Here is an 18,106-nt window from a genome sequence, read left to right as displayed (position 1 = left end):
TCTTCCGGCAGGTGATGCCAAGGCTCACGACTGACATTTTGTAGACTCGGGACTTCAGTGTGAGCCTATATTCCCTGCCGAATGTGCTAGTGAAATGGAGATCAGGGATTCCCTAGGGAGGAGTTATGTCAAGAGAGCAGGAATTTACATTCCTCAGGATGAGATTCATGCGGATCCTGAGACACCCCACCTCCCTTCACCCTGCAGGGAGCCTCTGGCTTTGCAAGGGAAATAAACACCTCCATTGAGCGTGTTCCTTATTGTCTGCTCCAAATGTGCGAATGCAGAAATGAAGGTCGCCCCCTGAGTGGAGGGTAGCAGGGTGGAGCCCTCATAATAATGACTGGATCCCGGACAAGCCCTTGCAAGACCGTGTTTGCTGCTGCACCTTTCAATTCTATAAATCCCTGGTACGCCCACGCCATGAATACCGCATGCAGTTCTGGTCACCCCAGCTCAGTAAAAGATCTGTTAGACTTGGAAAAGGTGCAGAGAAGGGCAACAAAAATGATTAGGGGCGTGGAACATACGAGGAGAGATTAAAAAGACTGGGACGGGCCAGCTTAGAAAAGAGATGATTAAGAGGCGATATGACAGAGGTCTATTAAATCATGACTGGGGTGGAGAATGTGAATAGCGAAGTGTTATTTACCCCTTCGCATAACGCAAGAACCATGGGGTCACCCAATGTAATTAATAGGCAGCAGGTTTCCAACAACCAGAAGGAAGTGCTTTTCACACAACGCACAGTCAACCTGTGGAACTTCTTGTCGGGATGTTGGGAAAGCCAAAATTAAAATGGGACTCAAAAAAGAGTTCATGGCGGATAGGTCCATCAATGGCTATTGGCCAGGATGGTCAGAGATACAACCCCATGCTCTGAGCGTCCCTAAACCTCTGACTGCCGGACGTTGGGCCTGGACAACAGGGGATGGATCACTCCACAGTTACTCTGCTCTGTTTATTTCCTCTGAAGCATCTAGCACTAGGGACTGTCAGAAGACAGGCTACTGGGCTAGATGGATCATTGCTCTCACCCAGGGTGGCCATTCTGATGGTCAAGCCCCAGCTACATTAAAGACCAAATTTTGATCTCTGAAGTGCCAGGAGAGAGGTGGTGCTCTGAGGCACTGCAGGTTGAGCAGCATGGGAGCTGGGGACAAAGCTTTCTCAGTTGAAGGGGACGTAGCCATGAACCAGTCTGCCAGAGGAGATCAGGTGCCCCAGAGCCTGGCCATCCTTAGGAACCATTGCAAAGCCGTCCTCTTCAAAAAGGTCTTCCCGCCAGCAGAATGACCCCTCCACCCCAACCCGGGCACCCCTTTCTACCCCCAAATTCCCAGCCAACCCCCACAAAGCCTTAAACAAATCAGCCTAGAAACAAAATAAAGGAAATTAATAAAAGCTACAAAACCAAATCCAAAACTCTCCCGCACGCAGAGGTTTTACCCAGGAAAAAAGAGAGATGCCAGCGATGCCACGGAGCGCTCTAGGGACTTGGCTGTTGCTGTTGATTTTACATGGAAGGGGCCCAGCTGCGGCAGTGATGGACAACTCCCTGCGCTAGATGGATAACATTGCTACACAGCCACCGTCCCCTGGACACCAGGCCAGGAATGAGAGAGCTGGGAAGTTGGTCTTGGTTGCACTTACACATGGGCCGTGGTAGAGGGGAAAGACCAGTCACCGGCCGGCCTACAGATAATTACTCTCGAGAAGGCAGTGCTGTGATTATATAAGGCCCAGGCCAGACCCCACCTGGGATACCCTGTGCAGCGCTAATCACGGCCAGACTGGCAGGCGATAAAGGGGAAGGACAGAGTTACGGGCTGTTCCTATCTTATCATACCATCTTCAGTCACCGCCACAGTCTTCTTCCACATCTAGCCCATAGGGCCAGCTTGCGATATTATATACCCGGTCTTTGTTTCCTGGTTTGATCAATTATATTATTTTGGCTTATATTGATGTATTGAATGATTTCAATAGACATTACTTGACTATGTTTGGCTGTAACGCAAGGAGCCTGCAGACCTGTATCATAGAATCTGAGAAGATCAGGGTTGGAAGGGACCTCAGGAGGTCAGCTAGTCTGACCCCATGCTCAAAGCAGGACCAACCCCAGCTAAATCATCCCAGCCAGGGCTTTGTCAAGCCGCAGCTTAAAAACCTCTAAGGACGGAGATTCCACCACCTCCCTAGGTAACCCATTCCAGTGCTTCACCACCCTCCTAGTGAAATTTTTTTTCTAATATCCAACCTAGACCTCCCCCACTGCAACTTGAGTCCATTGCTCCTTGTTCTGTCATCTACCACCACTGAGAACAGCCTAGCTCCATCATCCCTGGAATTCCCTTTCTGGGTGGGTTAAAGGCTGCTATCGAATCCCCCCTCACTCTTCTCTTCTGCAGACTAAATAAACTGTATATCATACTGTATCCCATATGATTAGCTCAGAGCTTGCGTGTTGGTAACATCTGGCATAGATAAATGCCCTTTTAGACTTTGGGGAACTGAAAGTGTTTACCAAACTTCTGGGACAGCCCGGTAACCACAAGGTACATTGCAAGAACACGCACATAACGGTTCAGGCCAAAGGAAACGGGTTTAGAGAGTGAGATAATTGGTATTAATGTGTATGAATCTGCTAGCCGGCACAGTAAGTGTACCTGCAGATTACGTGGGGGAGGAATTGCCAACCACTAGCACATACAGGCCATTACTGCCGTGTAAAGAATATAGAAGGCTGCACTTGAAAGGTGGATGCAACTTCCTTTGCCTCTTGTTCACCCCTGAAAAGGAGAGTCAGAACCTCACCCAGCGCTCTGTCCTCTTGGACAACATAGTAAAAGCAGGGACCTGCTGTGAGACCCGGGCTCAATCTGATGCTCATACGGTAACATTGGGCTCAGCCAGGCTGCAGATGGGAGAGAGACATGCCAGGCAGGGTAGAGCCCAAAAGGTGTCTCAGAGCTGCAGAGATGTTTGCCAAGGGTATGGTCGCTCCCGCAGCATTTCAGTAGGACGATGCTGGTGGGCGTTCCAGGGACTAATCAAACAAACCGCAAAACTTTCTGCAATGCCTGTGACATGCAGGCGGCGGATTTTATGCTATTATTCCCATGATGAAATCTGCAGAGAATATAAACCACAAGGGACAACACCCACCGCGCGGCATGATAGATGCACTTTCCAGTTAAGCACCAGCTCATACATTGCTCTTGGAGCCAGTGTTAAACTGGACTGGGGTCTATTCTTACAATCCCGCTGCTATTATTCCAGCAGCCCAACCAGGAACAACTGCACGCTCCAGATCTTCGACATCTGGGTTGGTGCTCTTCCTTCTCCCACGCCCAAATCAGCTCCTTATGTTCATGCAAAGAGCAGAAATGTCAATTATCCCATCGATAGGGACATATGGACCAAGCTCTATCATTACCCAGAGTCTGGCCAGGTCCGTGTGTGGTCTAGAAGTCACATTCACGCAATGGATGAAGTTTTCTGATGAGCTCCATCTGACCAATTCTCTCCCATGTTCCTCCTCTTTCTAAAGATCCTAATGACACTGTCAACTACATACAGACTCATCCCCAAAAACCAAAGAGCAAGAACAGATCTCACCGTGACAGTGCCCTGATGGATTGTAGCCTGAGTGAACAGATGGGCTTCACACCCCTGGGGAAAGGTCAGCAAGTTTAGATTATGTTGAACCACCCAGGGGAGCAAATTCCAGAAATGTCAGCGATTCACGGACAACTCCCTGCTGCCAGCGGCCAGACGTCCAAATCTGGAGAAAGGAAAGTACAAAAGCATCAGCTTTTTTTGCAGCTTTTGTGCTGATGGAAGGTAAAAGGCCACAAGAACATAAAAGCTGCTAGACTGGGTCAGATCATTGGTCCATGTAGCCCAGCATGCTGTCTCCAACAGTGGCCAATGCCAGGTGCTTCAGGGAGAGTGTAAAGAACAGGGCAATTTTGGAGTGATCCACCCCTATCTTCCACTCCCAGCTTCTAGCTGTCAGAAGTTTAGGGTCGCCCCGAGCATGGCATTGCGTCACTGACCGTGTTGGTTAATAGCCATTAGTGGACCTAACTTCCGTGAACTAATCCAGCTCTTTTTTAACCCAGTTACACGTTTGGGTTTCACAACATCCCATAGCAATGAGTTCCACAGGATAACTGTGCACTGTGTAAAAAAGTACTTTCTTTTGTTTGTATTAAACCTGCTGCCTATTAATTTCATTGGGTGACCCCTGGTTTTTGTATTATGGGACAGGGTAAATAGTGCTTCTCGTTTCACTTTTCTCCCACCATTCCTGATTTTGTAGACCTCTCTCATATCCCTCCTTAGATGTCTCTTTTCTAAACTGAACAGTCTTTTTAGTCTCTCCTCATATGGCAGCCATTCCAAACCCTTGATTATCTTTGTTGCCCATCTCTGAATCTTTTCCGGTTCCACTATATCCTTTTTGACATGGGGCAACCAGAACTGATGTGATATTCCCCTCTGCAATCTGGACTGGTGTTTAGCTGTGTCAACCCTATTCCTCGCTTCTGGGGCCTGTCTTGCACTTCCCTTCGCAGTGTGAACCACACACTTCTGGGTCAGCCCCCGCACAGCCTCCTGCAAGCAAGCAGTCCTTAACCTAGTGAGTGAGTGCTTCTGGTCAGCCACTCATGGGATTATGCAATGGAATGACCCAGTAAACATCCCCAATCCCATGCAACCCTAGAAACTGCCTTTTTACAGAGTTCAGTGCTGCCCACTCGGCTCTGCAAGCTTCTATGTTAGTCAATTTATCAAAGAAATTGATATGCACTTGTGCTGTCATTTTAAAGGAAGTCTCTATACACACCCTAAGCACATGCACTGCTTTAGATAAAACAAACAAATAAGTTTATTAAGTACAGAAAGATTTTAAGTGATTATAAAACAGAGGAATATAAATCAGATTTGATCAGGAAGAAATAAAAGCAAAGTGGATTCTAAACTAAGCTTAACACTTTACAGTCTTAGATGGTTCTCACCACATGCTGGTTGGTTGGCCTCCAACCAGGCTCTCCCCTGTGGTCAATGCTTCAGTTGCTTGATGTTATCTGTAGCTAGGTTGTCAGAGAGCAAGTGCGAGCAAAATGCCGCCCTTATCAACATTCGCCGCCCTCGGCGGCCTCACCCCCCTCAGGATCAGGATTCTTGCATGGTCTTCTCCATGTCCTGAGTCAATGAGCATTGCCTTATCAGGTGCTTGTGTCAGTCCATTGTTCCTGGAAGAGCTGGGTTGTTTTATGCATGCCTTGGTAAGGTGTGACCTACCTCTCTGCTTTTAGTGTTTGCCTGGATCTGCTTCAAGCCACGTGAGACACATATTAGGGAATATTACATAGCAGAGCTGTCATGCTGGCTGGATTGTGGCGAGGGGGGGGGGGGCATTTATTATGTTATTTAACACCAATATGTCAAAATCATAGTAATTCATGTGGGATATGCCATGCCAGGTACTGTTAGAAAGGCTATAATGTGCTAAGTAAGATGATGATGTTTATGTTCATGTGTTGTGTGTAATGGATATGTTTGATATATCTGTAATTCAGATTGTGCTGTGTCTGGGTCACACCCCAGACAGGATGGCTGCAGAAATAGCCTGCTTAATGGCCCATTAAGAGATCCACAGGTACGAGGGGCCAGGGAGAGAAGCCAGGGATACCTGATGAGTCACCAGGACTTACTCAAGTGACGCTGGACTCCATCTTATTCCTGTAAAATTCCACACGCCGCATGGCCTAGACCAAAGGACATAAAAGGCAGCTGCCCGGGATCCATTTTGTCTTCAGTCACCAGTCTGTAGTCTGTCTTTCAGTCTTTACCTACCTCTGGATCATCTCATCTACAACTGAACTGAAGCTGTGAAACAAAGGACTGAAACCCATCCAGGTTCTGGATGTACAGCAGAGGGACTATACAAGTCTGCAAACTCCACAATTCTACTAGAAACCTGATATATATAGACTTTCAAATCATTTGTATGTATCTGATTGCTTTAATCCTTTAACATTTCTCTTATAGTTTGTTTCTTTCTATTCATAATAAACCTTTAGTTTTAGTTACTAAAGGATTGGCTGGCAGCGTGGTATTTTGGGTAAGATCTAAACTTATATTGATCTGGTGCTGTGGCTGACCCTTTGGGGTCAGGAGAACCTTTTTGGTAAAGAGCATAGAGTTTAAATAACCGGTCTCTTTACTGGACCTAGTGGCTGATTGGGAGCCAGAGACTGAAATGCAGTAAAGGGAGCTGTGTATATTTTTATTTTGGCTTCTTGATAACCAGCGTGGAGAATCAGAAGCGCTGTTTGTGGCTGGTTGGGAAGTCTGACTGCAGTGTCACCCACCAGTGCTGGGAGAATCTGCTCTCCTTTTGCAATCTGCCCTGACCTTGGCATTTTCAGGTGGCTACCCTGGGCATGAAAGGGTCATAAGAGCTTCATAACCATAGATATGACATTGTAACAAACATACTGCCATAACAATAATGTTCAGTACGTCATGAGCATTTCAAAAACACCTGACATGACATACTTTGCATTAAACAATACTCAGTTATACTATGAGGGTGAACATGAACGTTATAGGATCGCATCATAAGGGTGTACAGGGGGTGCAGTGTGTCACCAACCAGACCTGGACACAGTATTCAAGGTGTGGGAGCCCCATAGATTCATATAGTGCCACGGTGATATTTTCTGTCTGATTTTCTATCCCTTTCTTAATAGACCCTAGCATTCTGTTAACTTTTCGGTCCACAGCTGTGCACTGAGCTGAACTTTTCAGAGAACTATCTCAGAATCATAGGGTCACAAGGGACCGCAAGGGTCATCTTGTCTAACCCGCTGCCAAGATGCAGGATTTGTTGTGTCTAAACCATCCAGGACAGACGGCTATCCAGCCTCCCTTGGAAAATCTCCAGTGAAGGAGATTTCATGACCTCCTGAGGCAGTCTATTCCATTGTCCTGCTGTTCTTACAGTTAGGAAGCTTTTCCTGAGAGTTCATCTAAATCTGCCGTGCTGTAGTTTGAACCCATCGCCTCTTGACCTGCCCTCTGCGGCAAGACAGAACAACTTTTCTCTGTCTTCTTTACAACAGCCTTTCAAGTATTGGAAAACCGCTATCATGTCCCCCCTTAATCTCCTCTTTCTGAAACTAAAATACCTACTTCCTTCAGCCTTTGCTCAGATGAGTTGCCTTCCATCCCTTTGATCAGCTTTGTCGCTCACCTCTGGATCCTTTCCAGTTTCTCTACATCCTTTCTATGCACTGGTGACCAAAACTGGACACAGCACTCCAGCTGAGGCCTAACCAGCGCCGAGTAGAGCGGTGCTATCACCTCCCGTGACTTGCATGCAATGCCTCTGTTAATGCAACACAAAATTACATTTGGTTTTTTTTGCAACACATTGCACTGCCAGCTCACGTTGAAGTTGTGAGCCACCACAACTCCCTGGTCCTTCTCCGCAATGCTGCTGCCAAGCCAGTTTTCCCCTACTCTGTATTTGTGCATTTGGTTTCTCTTCACCTTACATTTGTCTTTGTTGAATTTCATTTTGTTGTCTATAGCCCCGTGCTCCAATTTATCAAGATCCCTTTGAATTTAAGCTCCATCCTCCAAAGTGTTTGCACTGTACACCCCTCCCCTCGCCAGCTTTGTGTCATCTGCAGATTTGATCTATCCCTACATCCAGGTCATTAATAAAGATGTTAAATAACACCAGGCCCAGAGCAGATCCCTGGGGAACCCCTACCTGCCACTCTGACATCATTCCATTAATAGTTACTCTTTGCGGTTGTTTAACCAATTATGCATCCACTTAGAGGTTGTTCCGCTCAGCCCGCATTTCTCCCACTTACTTATGAGACTGTCATGTGGGACTGTGTCAAAAGCCTTGCAAAAGTCCAGGTATATTAATAGTCAAGTGCTGCAACCAGTTTTAATTAGGGCTAAAAATTCCTTCCGAGTGTGCAATGGTTTATCATGAGAGAATCTTTTAATTACTTCCAAGAGTCCCGCCCTGATGGCGTAATTGATCACTCCATCGAATTCAGAACCTGGCCATAAGATTCCCCACCCTTTCTGTTCCTGTTTTTCCTTTGGACAAAGCCACTCCCCACATATAAGCACCTGCTTCTCTAGCTAATCTGAAACTGGGAGGGCGGGGGTGGGTGAATTGCAAGACAGCCTGCTCATGTGCCGATGCGAACTCAAGATGACAGATATAAATGGTTGGGAAAATCTCTGAGGTGCCTAATCTGAAGCACAGGAGATTTCTGCCCTGCTAAGACCATGCTCCAGGTGTACGACCAGCTGGAGTCCCACACAGAGAAAGGTTTCGAGACAGCACCTGCTTGCAATCCCTAACGCATTCAGCCCTCTCTCCCTTTTTTACTCTTGTCTCTGGTGTAGGCCTGAACCCAGGACCTAGGAGTCTGTGGGCGGGGAAGGGACAGGATCTCCTCCTCCAGCCCAGAGCTAAGGATGCCATGCTTCTCCAACCAGCGTCGGTAATGGGGGCATTGGATCATGTTTCCTGCACTCCCGGCTACTCTGAAAAGCTAAAAAAACACTACCCGAATGTAACCTGAAGGCTCAGGGCAAAGAAAAAGACCCTCCCTCTTTTTTTTTTTAACCTCATGATTTTTATACCAGACTCTTGATTTTTGAGGCTTGACTTGTGAGTTTTGGCCCCTCTCCTGCCCCTGCAGCTTTACCCCACCATCCCTGCTCTGTGTGCCCCTCGCCTTCTCTGTCCCCCTCTCCCTTTACCCCTCCTCTCTCTTACTCCAGCAACCCCTTTTCCCCCCACTCCTGCCCCAGCTGGCCCACTCAAGCCTTCCATCTCTCTCCCCCTCCGCAAACGAAGCATTTAGAATACAAGTAAGACCGCTATGTTAGAAAGATCGTGCATAAAATATACGAGCCAGGATCCTGCTCCCTCCCTGATCATTCATGAGCCATCAGCCTGCCTGAGCCCTGATCACTTGGCTTGTGTGCTGCGCCCCTTTCCTGCCCCTTTGCCTTTTTGGTCTAATTAAATTGGAAGCAGCACGAGGCATGGACCATGGCTTCCTCTCTGTGTGTGCAGCACCTTGCCCGTTGGGACCATGCTCCCGACTGGGACCTTACGCTGCAAGAGAAATGAGTAATAAAGAGCAATAATTCATCTCCCCCCAGTCACGTTGATTAGCGTTTGCTGATTGCCTGAATAGGCCTGTAGACGTGCCCCTGGAATCGGGGGGGGCAGCGTCCGGGTCTGGCTCCCTCTCTGGGTCCTCCTCAGAGGGGGCCCACCCCTCCCGGCTACCTCTCACCAGGAGCAGTCTTGTGCCCTTCTCAGGGCCAACAGTCTAAGGCCGGGCCCTCAAGCAGGGCTGGCTGGTGCAAGCCGCTCTCTGGAACGGCACGGCGGGGAAGGCTTCCTCACGGAGGATAGGGAAGGGGGGAGGGGGACGCAGGCCCGCCCGTCTCCACTGCGTCCCAGCCCAGGGCCCTGGCAGTGGCAACAGCGTTTGCCACTGGGTCGGCGGGGCTCCGGCCGCAACACGCCGCCCAGGTTGCCCCTGACTCGGCCACTAACGTGCGGCTATCCCTGGGCTTCTTCCTCCCCGAAACCCCCGGTACCTGCCTCCTCTGGGTCGCCGAGGTGGGGTAGACCGGCTAGGCCCTCCTCGTCCATGGGCGGCAGCTCAGGGAGTTCCATGAGCTCATCCTCGAGGGGTAGCTCCTCCAGGTCCTGTGGTCCCCAGGCCTCGGGCAGGGCCGGTAGGTCCTCGGGGTCCCAGGCTCGGCACTGCTCTGGCAGATCTGCCCCTGGCTCCCAGGCCCCGGGGGTTTCCGGGGGGTTCTCCTCAGGCTCATAGTCCTCGGGGGGGCCCGACGGGCCTTCCTCCGGCTCCCAGGCCGTGGGGGTCTCTCGTGGTCCCTCCAACTCCCGGGCCGTAGGGTACCTGGGGGAGGCCTCAGTCAATCCCCAGGCTGGGTTTAAGGCCAGCCGGCCACTCCCTCTCTCCCTGGCCCGGCCTTGGCTAGGCGCTCCAGAGGAGATACATCCTTCCCCTTCAGCCGTCTCCCTCCAACTGAGCTCACCGGCCTGGCTTTTAAAGGCCTAGCTCCACCCCCCCCCTGCTTCCGGTCAGGTGGGGCCACTGGGGCCTTTAAAGGCCTAGACCCACCCCCTTGCTTCCGGTCAGGTGTTTCCCTGGGGCAGGCCTCTGTCAGCCAGGGTGGGTCTGGCTCCCTCTCTGGGTCCTCCTCAGAGGGGGACCACCCCTCCCGGCTACAAGGCCCCTATGTATTATGGTAGCATCTAGAGGCTATACAGACACATAGTGAGAGACAGTCCCTGCCTACAAAAGCTTCTAGTCTAGGGGCCTGACCCAAAGCCATGTAGAAATCAAAGGAAGGAGTTCTGTGGGCTTGAATCATACCCTGTACAAACCATGTAGGGCTTTGCTGAGCAACACCAGCATCTTGAATTGCACCTAGAAGCGAATAGGAAGTTATTGGTCTGATACACGCCCTGTTCACACCACCAGGCGTGCAGGAAGTATCAGGCACTACAGCAGCTGTACCTGTTGAGTGGTTCTCAGGTCTAGCTGCAGGGAGAGTGCACTGAAATAAATCTAGTAAAAGGCACCGGTTTCAAATGCTGCTCACAATCGATTTGCCATGACTTTTGCCTTGTGTCTATGCTGTTTTCTCACATTCCCAGGCTCTAACGATCAGATGAGATTGCAAATGTCCAACCAGGTGTCCTGACTCCAGAGTAATTACATGGAAGCAGGATCTGAACAAGTTCTCCCCTGGCATCTAGTGAGACCTCAGACAAAGACCTCAGGACCAGACCGTATTTGCACAGACACACCCACTCTGCCTAGGAGTTCAGCAGGCAGAGCTGTTTTGCCAGAATGACCAATTTTGGCTGTTTTGGGTTAAAACTCGAAAGCTCAGCACCATACTCAGCAGGCCCTGGCTGAGGGGGTCTCCCTAACTCTAATGGTACTTGCTCAGTAAAGGATGCCAAATCCAAGTGAAAGTCAGAGAGGGGTGCGGACAGATTCTCTGACCTGGTGGTGGGGGTGCTGTTCATAGAATCATAGGTAATATTTGACCCTCCCCACCCCATAAGGATGCAGCTCAATGGTTAAAGATGGTTAAACCATCTCAACCAGCTCAATGGTTAAAGATGCAGCTGACCAGACTCAATGGAGTCTTTGTTTCTACTCAGCGATCACGAGAACTCAACTTACGGATGAGCAGGCCTGAGTGGGAGACCTGGTTTGGGGGCAGTGCTGCAGTGAAAGACAATGCAGAGGGTGCAGCAGCAGTGAGGGTCCCCACCATCCTGTGAAACTGCAAGGAGCTGCAATGGCTGAAACGTGGGACAGGTGCTGGAAGCTCAGAGCGCAGCATGGCCGAGGCGGAGGCAGCGAGCCGGGGCCGAGATAAGAGTGGTGGAAGAGGTAAAGGCGGCTGTGGCAGAGATAGCAGTGACAGCATAGGTGGCAGCAAGCGGTGGCAAAGGCAGTGGGCAGAAGCAGCCCCCAAGACACGGCTCAACTCCCCCTTCAGGGCTCGGAGGTGAACCCTTGTGAATACATCGAATCATAGAGTTGGAAGGGACCTCAGGGGGTATCTAGTCCAACCCCTGCTCAAAGCAGGACTAACCTCAGCTAAATCATCCCAGCCAGGGCTTTGTCAAGCCGCAGCTTAAAAACCTCTAAAGATGGAGATTCCACCACCTCCCTAGGTAACCCATTCCAGTGCTTCACCACCCTCCGAGTGAAAAACTTTTTCCTAATATCCAACCTAGACCTCCCCCACTGCAACTTGAGACCGTTGCTCCTTGTTCTGTCATCTGCCACCACTGAGAACAGCCTAGCTCCATCCTCCCTGGAACCCCCTTCAGGTAGTTAAAGGCCGCTATCAAATCCCCCCTCACTCTTCTCCTCTGCAGACTAAACAAGCCTAGTTCCCTCAGCCTCTCTTCATAAGTCTTGTGCTCTAGTCCCCTAATCATTTTTGTTGCCCTCCGCTGGACTCTCTCCAACTTCTTCACATCCTTGTTGTAGTGGGGGGCCCAAAACTGGACACAATACTCCAAATGCGGCCTCACCAATGCTGAATAGAGGGGAATAATCACTTTCCTCGATCTGCTGGCAATGCTCCTACTAATGCAGCCCAATATGCTATTAGCCTTCTTGACAACCAGGGCACACTGCTGACTCATATCCAGCTTCTTATCCACTGTAACTTCCAGGTGCTTTTCTGCAGAACTGCTGCCTAGCTCGTCGGTCCCCAGTCTGTAGCTGTGCATGGGATTCTTCCATCCTAAGTGCAGGACTGTGCACTCGTCTTTGTTGAACCTCATCAGATTTCTTTTGGCCCAATCCTCCAGTTTGTTTAGGTCCTTCTGTATCCTATCCCTACCTTCCAGGGTATCTACCACTCCCCCTAGTTTAGTGTCATCTGCAAACTTGATGAGGGTGCAATCTACCCCATCCGATACACCCCTGAATTCTAGGACTTTGCTGACTGAGGACAAATAACGGGGAGTGGGGTCCGGTGGAGGGACAGGGGAGTGGTGTGCCAAAGGGGCATGCGTTCATCAGAATTTCAGACTGCAAGGTGAGAAACTGAAGCTAGGACCGCTGCCCAGTATACTATGGGTGGGTGTTTGCTTATGGTTTGCATGCTCTTGAATTGTTGTGCGGGTCTTTCTCCCAGATCAGTGCTGGATTCCTTCTGCCTTTTAATAAACCTTTTCTTTTGTTACACACAGACTCAGTGAGTGGGGCAACGTTGCCTCTTAGAAGCACCCAGGCGTGGTGCTTTGTTTTCTCTGATTTCTGGGTGGGGCCTCGACCCAATTCTGTTTTGTAATATTCAGAGGCACCCCTACACGTTGAACCCGGCCCTTGCTGCTGCCGACACCGCCCGGCAGAAGGGTTACACACAGGAACAAAAGCAATTAGCAGAACTGGCTGTCCGGACCTTTCACTCTTCATCGGGTCCATCACAGCACAGGGTGACACAACTGAGCCTCCCACGCACATTCCGCTCTGCCCAGCCCAAGCGTTGTCCCAGCCTGAGCGGGACCCAGCCTTCAAAATTGCTGTCTCCCTCGTCACCTAATCCAAACACCAGGGAGACTTTATATCTGGGAGAAGCCGTTCACCCCGGGACGCTGCCAAGATCCAGGGAAGATGAAGGCTGTCCTTGTTGTCCTGCTGGCCGCCGTCCTGTGCGCAGAGCAAGGTGAGACGTCGAAGGAGGCTCCCGTGCTGCTAGACGAACAAGATCCAGATTGGAGCTGGGCAACTGCTGGCCCGGTGGGACGTGTCCTGCCTGCCAGATCATTGTATTTGGCCCACCGTGGCCCAGCTAGGGGCACCGACGGTATCAGGGCAAGGAAGGGGTGGGGCATCATGGCAGCAGGGCCCCACGGGCTTGGTGTGGTTGCTGCTGTGGGGTGAATGTGGAGTGAGCTCTCTCTCCAAGGCCTCTCAAGCCTCAAGGACAGCAATTCCCCTGCAGGACACCCCCCCACCATGTCACAGCCCCCAGCCCACCAAAGAGTTTCAGTGGGTTTTGTGGCCCAGTCTTTCGTGCTGGAGCTCTGCCCAGAAGTGAATATTTTTTTGTGAGAGGAAGAGGTCTCCACCTTCATCCCCAGGAAGGGAGTTTCCCGGGCTGCGTTTGTGCACTGATAACTCAAACCTGGCATTGTTGAAAAGCTTCCCTGGGGAGGTCCCATGCGCTAAGCTGTGTATTAATTCTGGCGTGGAGGCTGACGCTGATCCTGTTGCAGCCTTTGACAAATCTTCTGTCGATTTCAGCGCGTGGCCCTGGCCACACACAGCTGTCTGCTTAATTCACTTTGTTTCTATTGCCTGTTAGTTTGGGGGTTTTAATGGGGTTTTGTGCTAGGCTAGTGGGTGGTTCTGCTGGGCTGTGGTTTGGTTAGGTGTCTGAGTGGGTTTGTTCCGGACTTTTTATTATTTCTATTATACAGTAGCATCTACGGGAGCCCAGCCTAGGTCATCGCCCCCGTGCGTTGCACAGACGCACCGGGAGAGTGATGAGGGGTTGCTCACCAGAGAGTGTGGCTGGGTGGGGTGAGGCAGCCTCTTTGATTCGGGACCTTTCCCCCTGCAGTGATTTGCCCCATCTCATGACTCAGCCCTCTGCCCAGGTCACTGTAGTCTCCTCATCTGCCTCCAGCTCCTTTCCCAAAGCAACTCCTTGTGCGGCTTCCTGCCCAGCTGTGCTGACACAGCATCCCCTCAGGTTCCTTGGCAGCTCCCTTCTGCCTGGGTTTCAGGCTCTTACCCACCTGTTGGCGGCCCCCCACAGCTGAGGAGGTCTCCCCTCTGTCCTTTAACCCCTTATTGCTGTGGTAAAATGGGTTAATAAGAGAGCCACTTCCGGCCCCGAGGAGCTGACAATATAAACAGGCCAGGCAGGCAATGGGTGGAAGAAAAGGAGCATTATCAGCCTCCTTTTACAGATGGGCAACTGGGAGGCAGAGAAATTAAAGGCCTGGTCCAAAGCCCATGGGAGTCAATGGAGACGCCCCTTGACCTCATGGAGCTTTGGATCAGCCCGCGGTGCCTTCGCTAAGGTCACAAACAGAGTTTGTGGAAGACCCTGACTCTCCTGGCTTCCTCTCTCTTTAGCCAGCAGGACCTCTTTTCTCTCTAAGCCTTGCTCTGGTGGGGTGGTGGGTTGAACCCTTTCCCCGCCCCAGCTCCCAGGTGAGTGAGTAGTTTTGATACAGTTTGGGCGCGTGGCCGAAGGGCTGTTGTTGCACTGTGGTGGGTGTAAGTCTGAGGGTGGGTGTAGCACCAGGGGTTTGATTCTCCTCTCACACCGGTCTCACACTCCATTGGGTCTCCCCCTGGTTGACACTGGAGTAAGTGAGAGAACGGAGCTCTTTGTGTGGACCCGTTGGAATGGCCACATTACTATACACATCTAACGCCTCTCGTGTCTCCCTTCCTCAGCTGACTCTCTGTGGTGCTACACGTGTGAAAACCAAGCCAGCAACTGGGGCTGTTTGAAGCCCACACGGTGCTCGGATGCGGACAAGTACTGCCTGACGTCCGTTGGTTCTGCAGGAATTGGTACGTGTCAGAATCACTGGCTGGGGACTAGGGAATAACTCTGGGAGGGTGGAGAACGGTGGGCTTTTCTACAGATTTTTTACAGTGGTTTTTGCTAGGGGACAGGTCTAGGATTTCTAGCCCGGACAGGAGACACAGTTTTCAATTCAGCCCCTCTGCCTTCCTGTTAAAGCTGGGAAACCAGACTGGAGAAGGCCAGAGCTGCACAGGGGTTAGGGGAAGGATGCAGAAGCCAGGACCTTGCAGGGGGAAGAAGAGGAAGGCGTGGAGAGAAAGGGAGATAGGAAGGGTTAGAGCGGTGAAGGGGGGGATAAAATTACTATGTCTCCTAGAGACTCCTGGAGATCAGATCTAAATCCGAATGCAAACTTTGCCACGTGGGTGCCATCTGTCCTTGAGATGCTCGTTAGAAAATGTTGCACTGGAAGCCCAGTCCTGTGTGGTACTGAGCATCTTGCAGGATTGGTCACTAGCCATGGCTGGCAGAGGGGCACCAAAGCTATTTGTGAGGTGGTTTCCACGGTTCTTTCAGACTGTGGGATCCCCTCTTGCCCTTGGACGATCGCCTTTACCGCACAGGATTCCAGACCTCGGGGAGATGTTTTTTAATAAGAGTTTTCTCTTTCTTCTTCCTTGGCTCAGGCATTTGGTCATTCAGGAAGAAAATCACCAAGAAATGCTCTCCGATCTGCCCGAAGTTCGACGTCAACCTGGGAATAGCTTCCTACGCCACTACCTGCTGCGAGAGCTTCTTGTGCAACCTGGGTGCGAAGCCAGGACCCAAAGCAGTTCTGCAGTGATGGGGTAAGGGGATAGGGGCCTTTCCTACAGCTGGACTTCGATGTGCTGGGAAAAGAGGGGCTTTAACCCTGAAGAACTCGCTCAGATTTCCCCAGCAAGAGACAGACATCTTCTGTGCACCGGAGTTAACGATGTATCCTATCAGCTAGGCGCTGCCTCAGAGCTTCTGAATAAATAGCTTCTCTCTTGCCTTTCCTACTGGGCTTCTGTCACCTGGTACGTCTCTTGGAAGATGCAGAATCTTCTGTTGTGCGACCCTGGACTGGGCTGAATGGTGCTGTGGAAGACACCGAATGGTGGTCTGAAGAAAGGGTTTCTGGTGCAATCCCAGCTGGTTTCTATAATATTTCCTTTCCTAGAGACTTTTCTAGTCAGGGTCCCACTCAGAAGCAATGTCAGGCTGCCCCATTAACCAGTCAGTGCCCTGCCACTGCATAGCACAGGCATGCTGCAGCGCGGGAGCCCTAGCTATAAACCGCTTCGTTCCAGACACTGCTGATCGGTTGATTGAAATTGCCTGGGCCAGATGGTGAGTGACAAGGGAGGGGCTCATGGCAGGGAGATTTCTGTTCAGGCCCGGCTGCTGCTCTGTGAATGCTGTTAGATGGGTGTCTATGAAACATAGATTCATACATTCCAAGGCCCAAGGGGTCCGTTGTGATCATCTTGTCTGACCTCCTGTGTAACCCAGGCCAGAGAACTGACCCCCCCACCCCCCATCATTCCTAGAGCAGAGCTCTTAGAATAAACTCCAGTCTTGATTTAAAGCTTGTCAGTGAGGGAAAATGCACCACAACCCTTGGTAAATTGGTCCAATGATGAATTAGTCTCTGTTAAAAATGTACACCTTATTCTCAGTCTGAATTGGTCTCGCTTCAACTTCCAGCCCTTGGATCGTGTTAGCCCTTCCTCTGCTGGATTGAAGAGCCCATTAGTAAATATTTGCTCCACACGCAGGTGTTTATAGATTGTAATTAAGTCTCCTCTTAAACCTTCTCTTTGTTAAGCTACCTAGATTGAGCTGTTTGAGTCTCCTAGACTTTAAGGTCAGAAGGAACCAATATGATCATCTAGCCTGACCTCCTGCACAATGCAGGCTACAGAACTTCACCCACCCACTCCTGTAATAGACCCTGACCTAAGACTGAGTTACTGACGTCCTCACATCATGGTTTAAAGACTTCAAGGTACAGAGAATCCACCAGCAAGTGACCCATGTCCCATGCTGCAGAGGAAGGCAAAAAATCCCCAGAGCCACTGCCAATCTGCCCTGGGGGAAAATTTCTTACTAACCCCAAATATGGCGATCAGTTAAACCCTGAGCATGCGGGCAAGAGTCACCGCCAGGCACCCGGAAAAGAATTCTCTCTAGTATCTCAGCACCCTCCCATCTCTCACTAGAGGGCAAGTCCCATGGATCTCTGAGCTCTGTGGCGAAACAGAAAGCAAAATTAAAAGGCAAAACCATGAGACTCTCCCCAGCGCTTCACTGGCAGCTGCTGGCGAAAGGAGCATCTGCCCCTGGTTTTGAAATCCTGACCCTGGGTTGAGTGCAGCATAGGGCTCTGGAATAGGACTCAGGAGAGCCGGCTTCTGTTCCCAGCGCTGCCCCCGCCGGCTGGGTGACCGTGGGCAAGTTGCGTCTGCACCTGTAAAAGGGGGACAATAGTACTGAGCTCCTTTGAGATCTGCAGCTGGAAAGCGTGAGAGTAGCACGAGGGCTGGGTGTTATTATTATTACAGCCGAGTACCTGGGCCTCAGACGTCACCTCAGCGCAGCTTCCGGCCCTGTGGGTCATTCTACCTCCTCCTCCTATCCCACCTCCTTAACCAGGCAGCCATCATCCCTTCCACCATCACGCCTCTTCCCCCAAGCACACCTCTCTTGCCACCTCTGGCTAGGCGCCTTCCTCTGGGCCAAACTCCCCCTCCCTCCTCTCAGCTACTTCCTCTTCGGCTGTGGTGACACATTTTATATAGCCGCACTTCTCTGTGCACATTTTGAACAAACTCCATCCACCCTCCCTCTGCTTGCCGTGAGCGGGTAGTCTAGCAGGTTCAGCATCTTTTCCTGGACAGAAGAAGCCCCCCCAAGAAAGCTCTGCCCCCCTTGGGCAAGAGAGGCATTGCTA

At 50.8% G+C, this 18,106-nt stretch overlaps 1 protein-coding gene across 1 annotated transcript; it reads left to right on the top strand.

The window, feature by feature from the left end:
* The first annotated feature begins 13,253 nt into the window (after positions 1–13,253).
* Positions 13,254–15,973, top strand: LOC137141249 (lymphocyte antigen 6E-like). Its single transcript, XM_067530079.1, has 3 exons — positions 13,254–13,305; positions 15,054–15,173; positions 15,816–15,973. The coding sequence occupies exons 1-3, from the start codon at positions 13,254–13,256 to the stop codon at positions 15,971–15,973; spliced, it is 330 nt and encodes a 109-aa protein (XP_067386180.1).
* Positions 15,974–18,106: the final 2,133 nt, after the last annotated feature.

The sequence above is a fragment of the Emydura macquarii genome, unplaced genomic scaffold, assembly GCF_026122565.2.
Source record: "Emydura macquarii macquarii isolate MOO-44397 ecotype Brisbane River unplaced genomic scaffold, CSIRO-AGI_Emac_v2 contig_366, whole genome shotgun sequence".
Classification (NCBI taxonomy): domain Eukaryota; kingdom Metazoa; phylum Chordata; order Testudines; family Chelidae; genus Emydura; species Emydura macquarii.
This window is presented reverse-complemented; position numbering and strand designations above follow the sequence as displayed.

Excerpts from the sequence above, each read along its gene's own strand:
- LOC137141249 (XM_067530079.1), top strand. The coding sequence starts at position 13,254 with ATGAAGGCTGTCCTTGTTGTCCTGCTGGCCGCCGTCCTGTGCGCAGAG. Across the intron at positions 13,306-15,053 it reads CGTCCTGTGCGCAGAGCAAG|CTGACTCTCTGTGGTGCTAC; the intron begins GTGAGACGTCGA and ends TCCCTTCCTCAG. Across the intron at positions 15,174-15,815 it reads CGTTGGTTCTGCAGGAATTG|GCATTTGGTCATTCAGGAAG; the intron begins GTACGTGTCAGA and ends TCCTTGGCTCAG.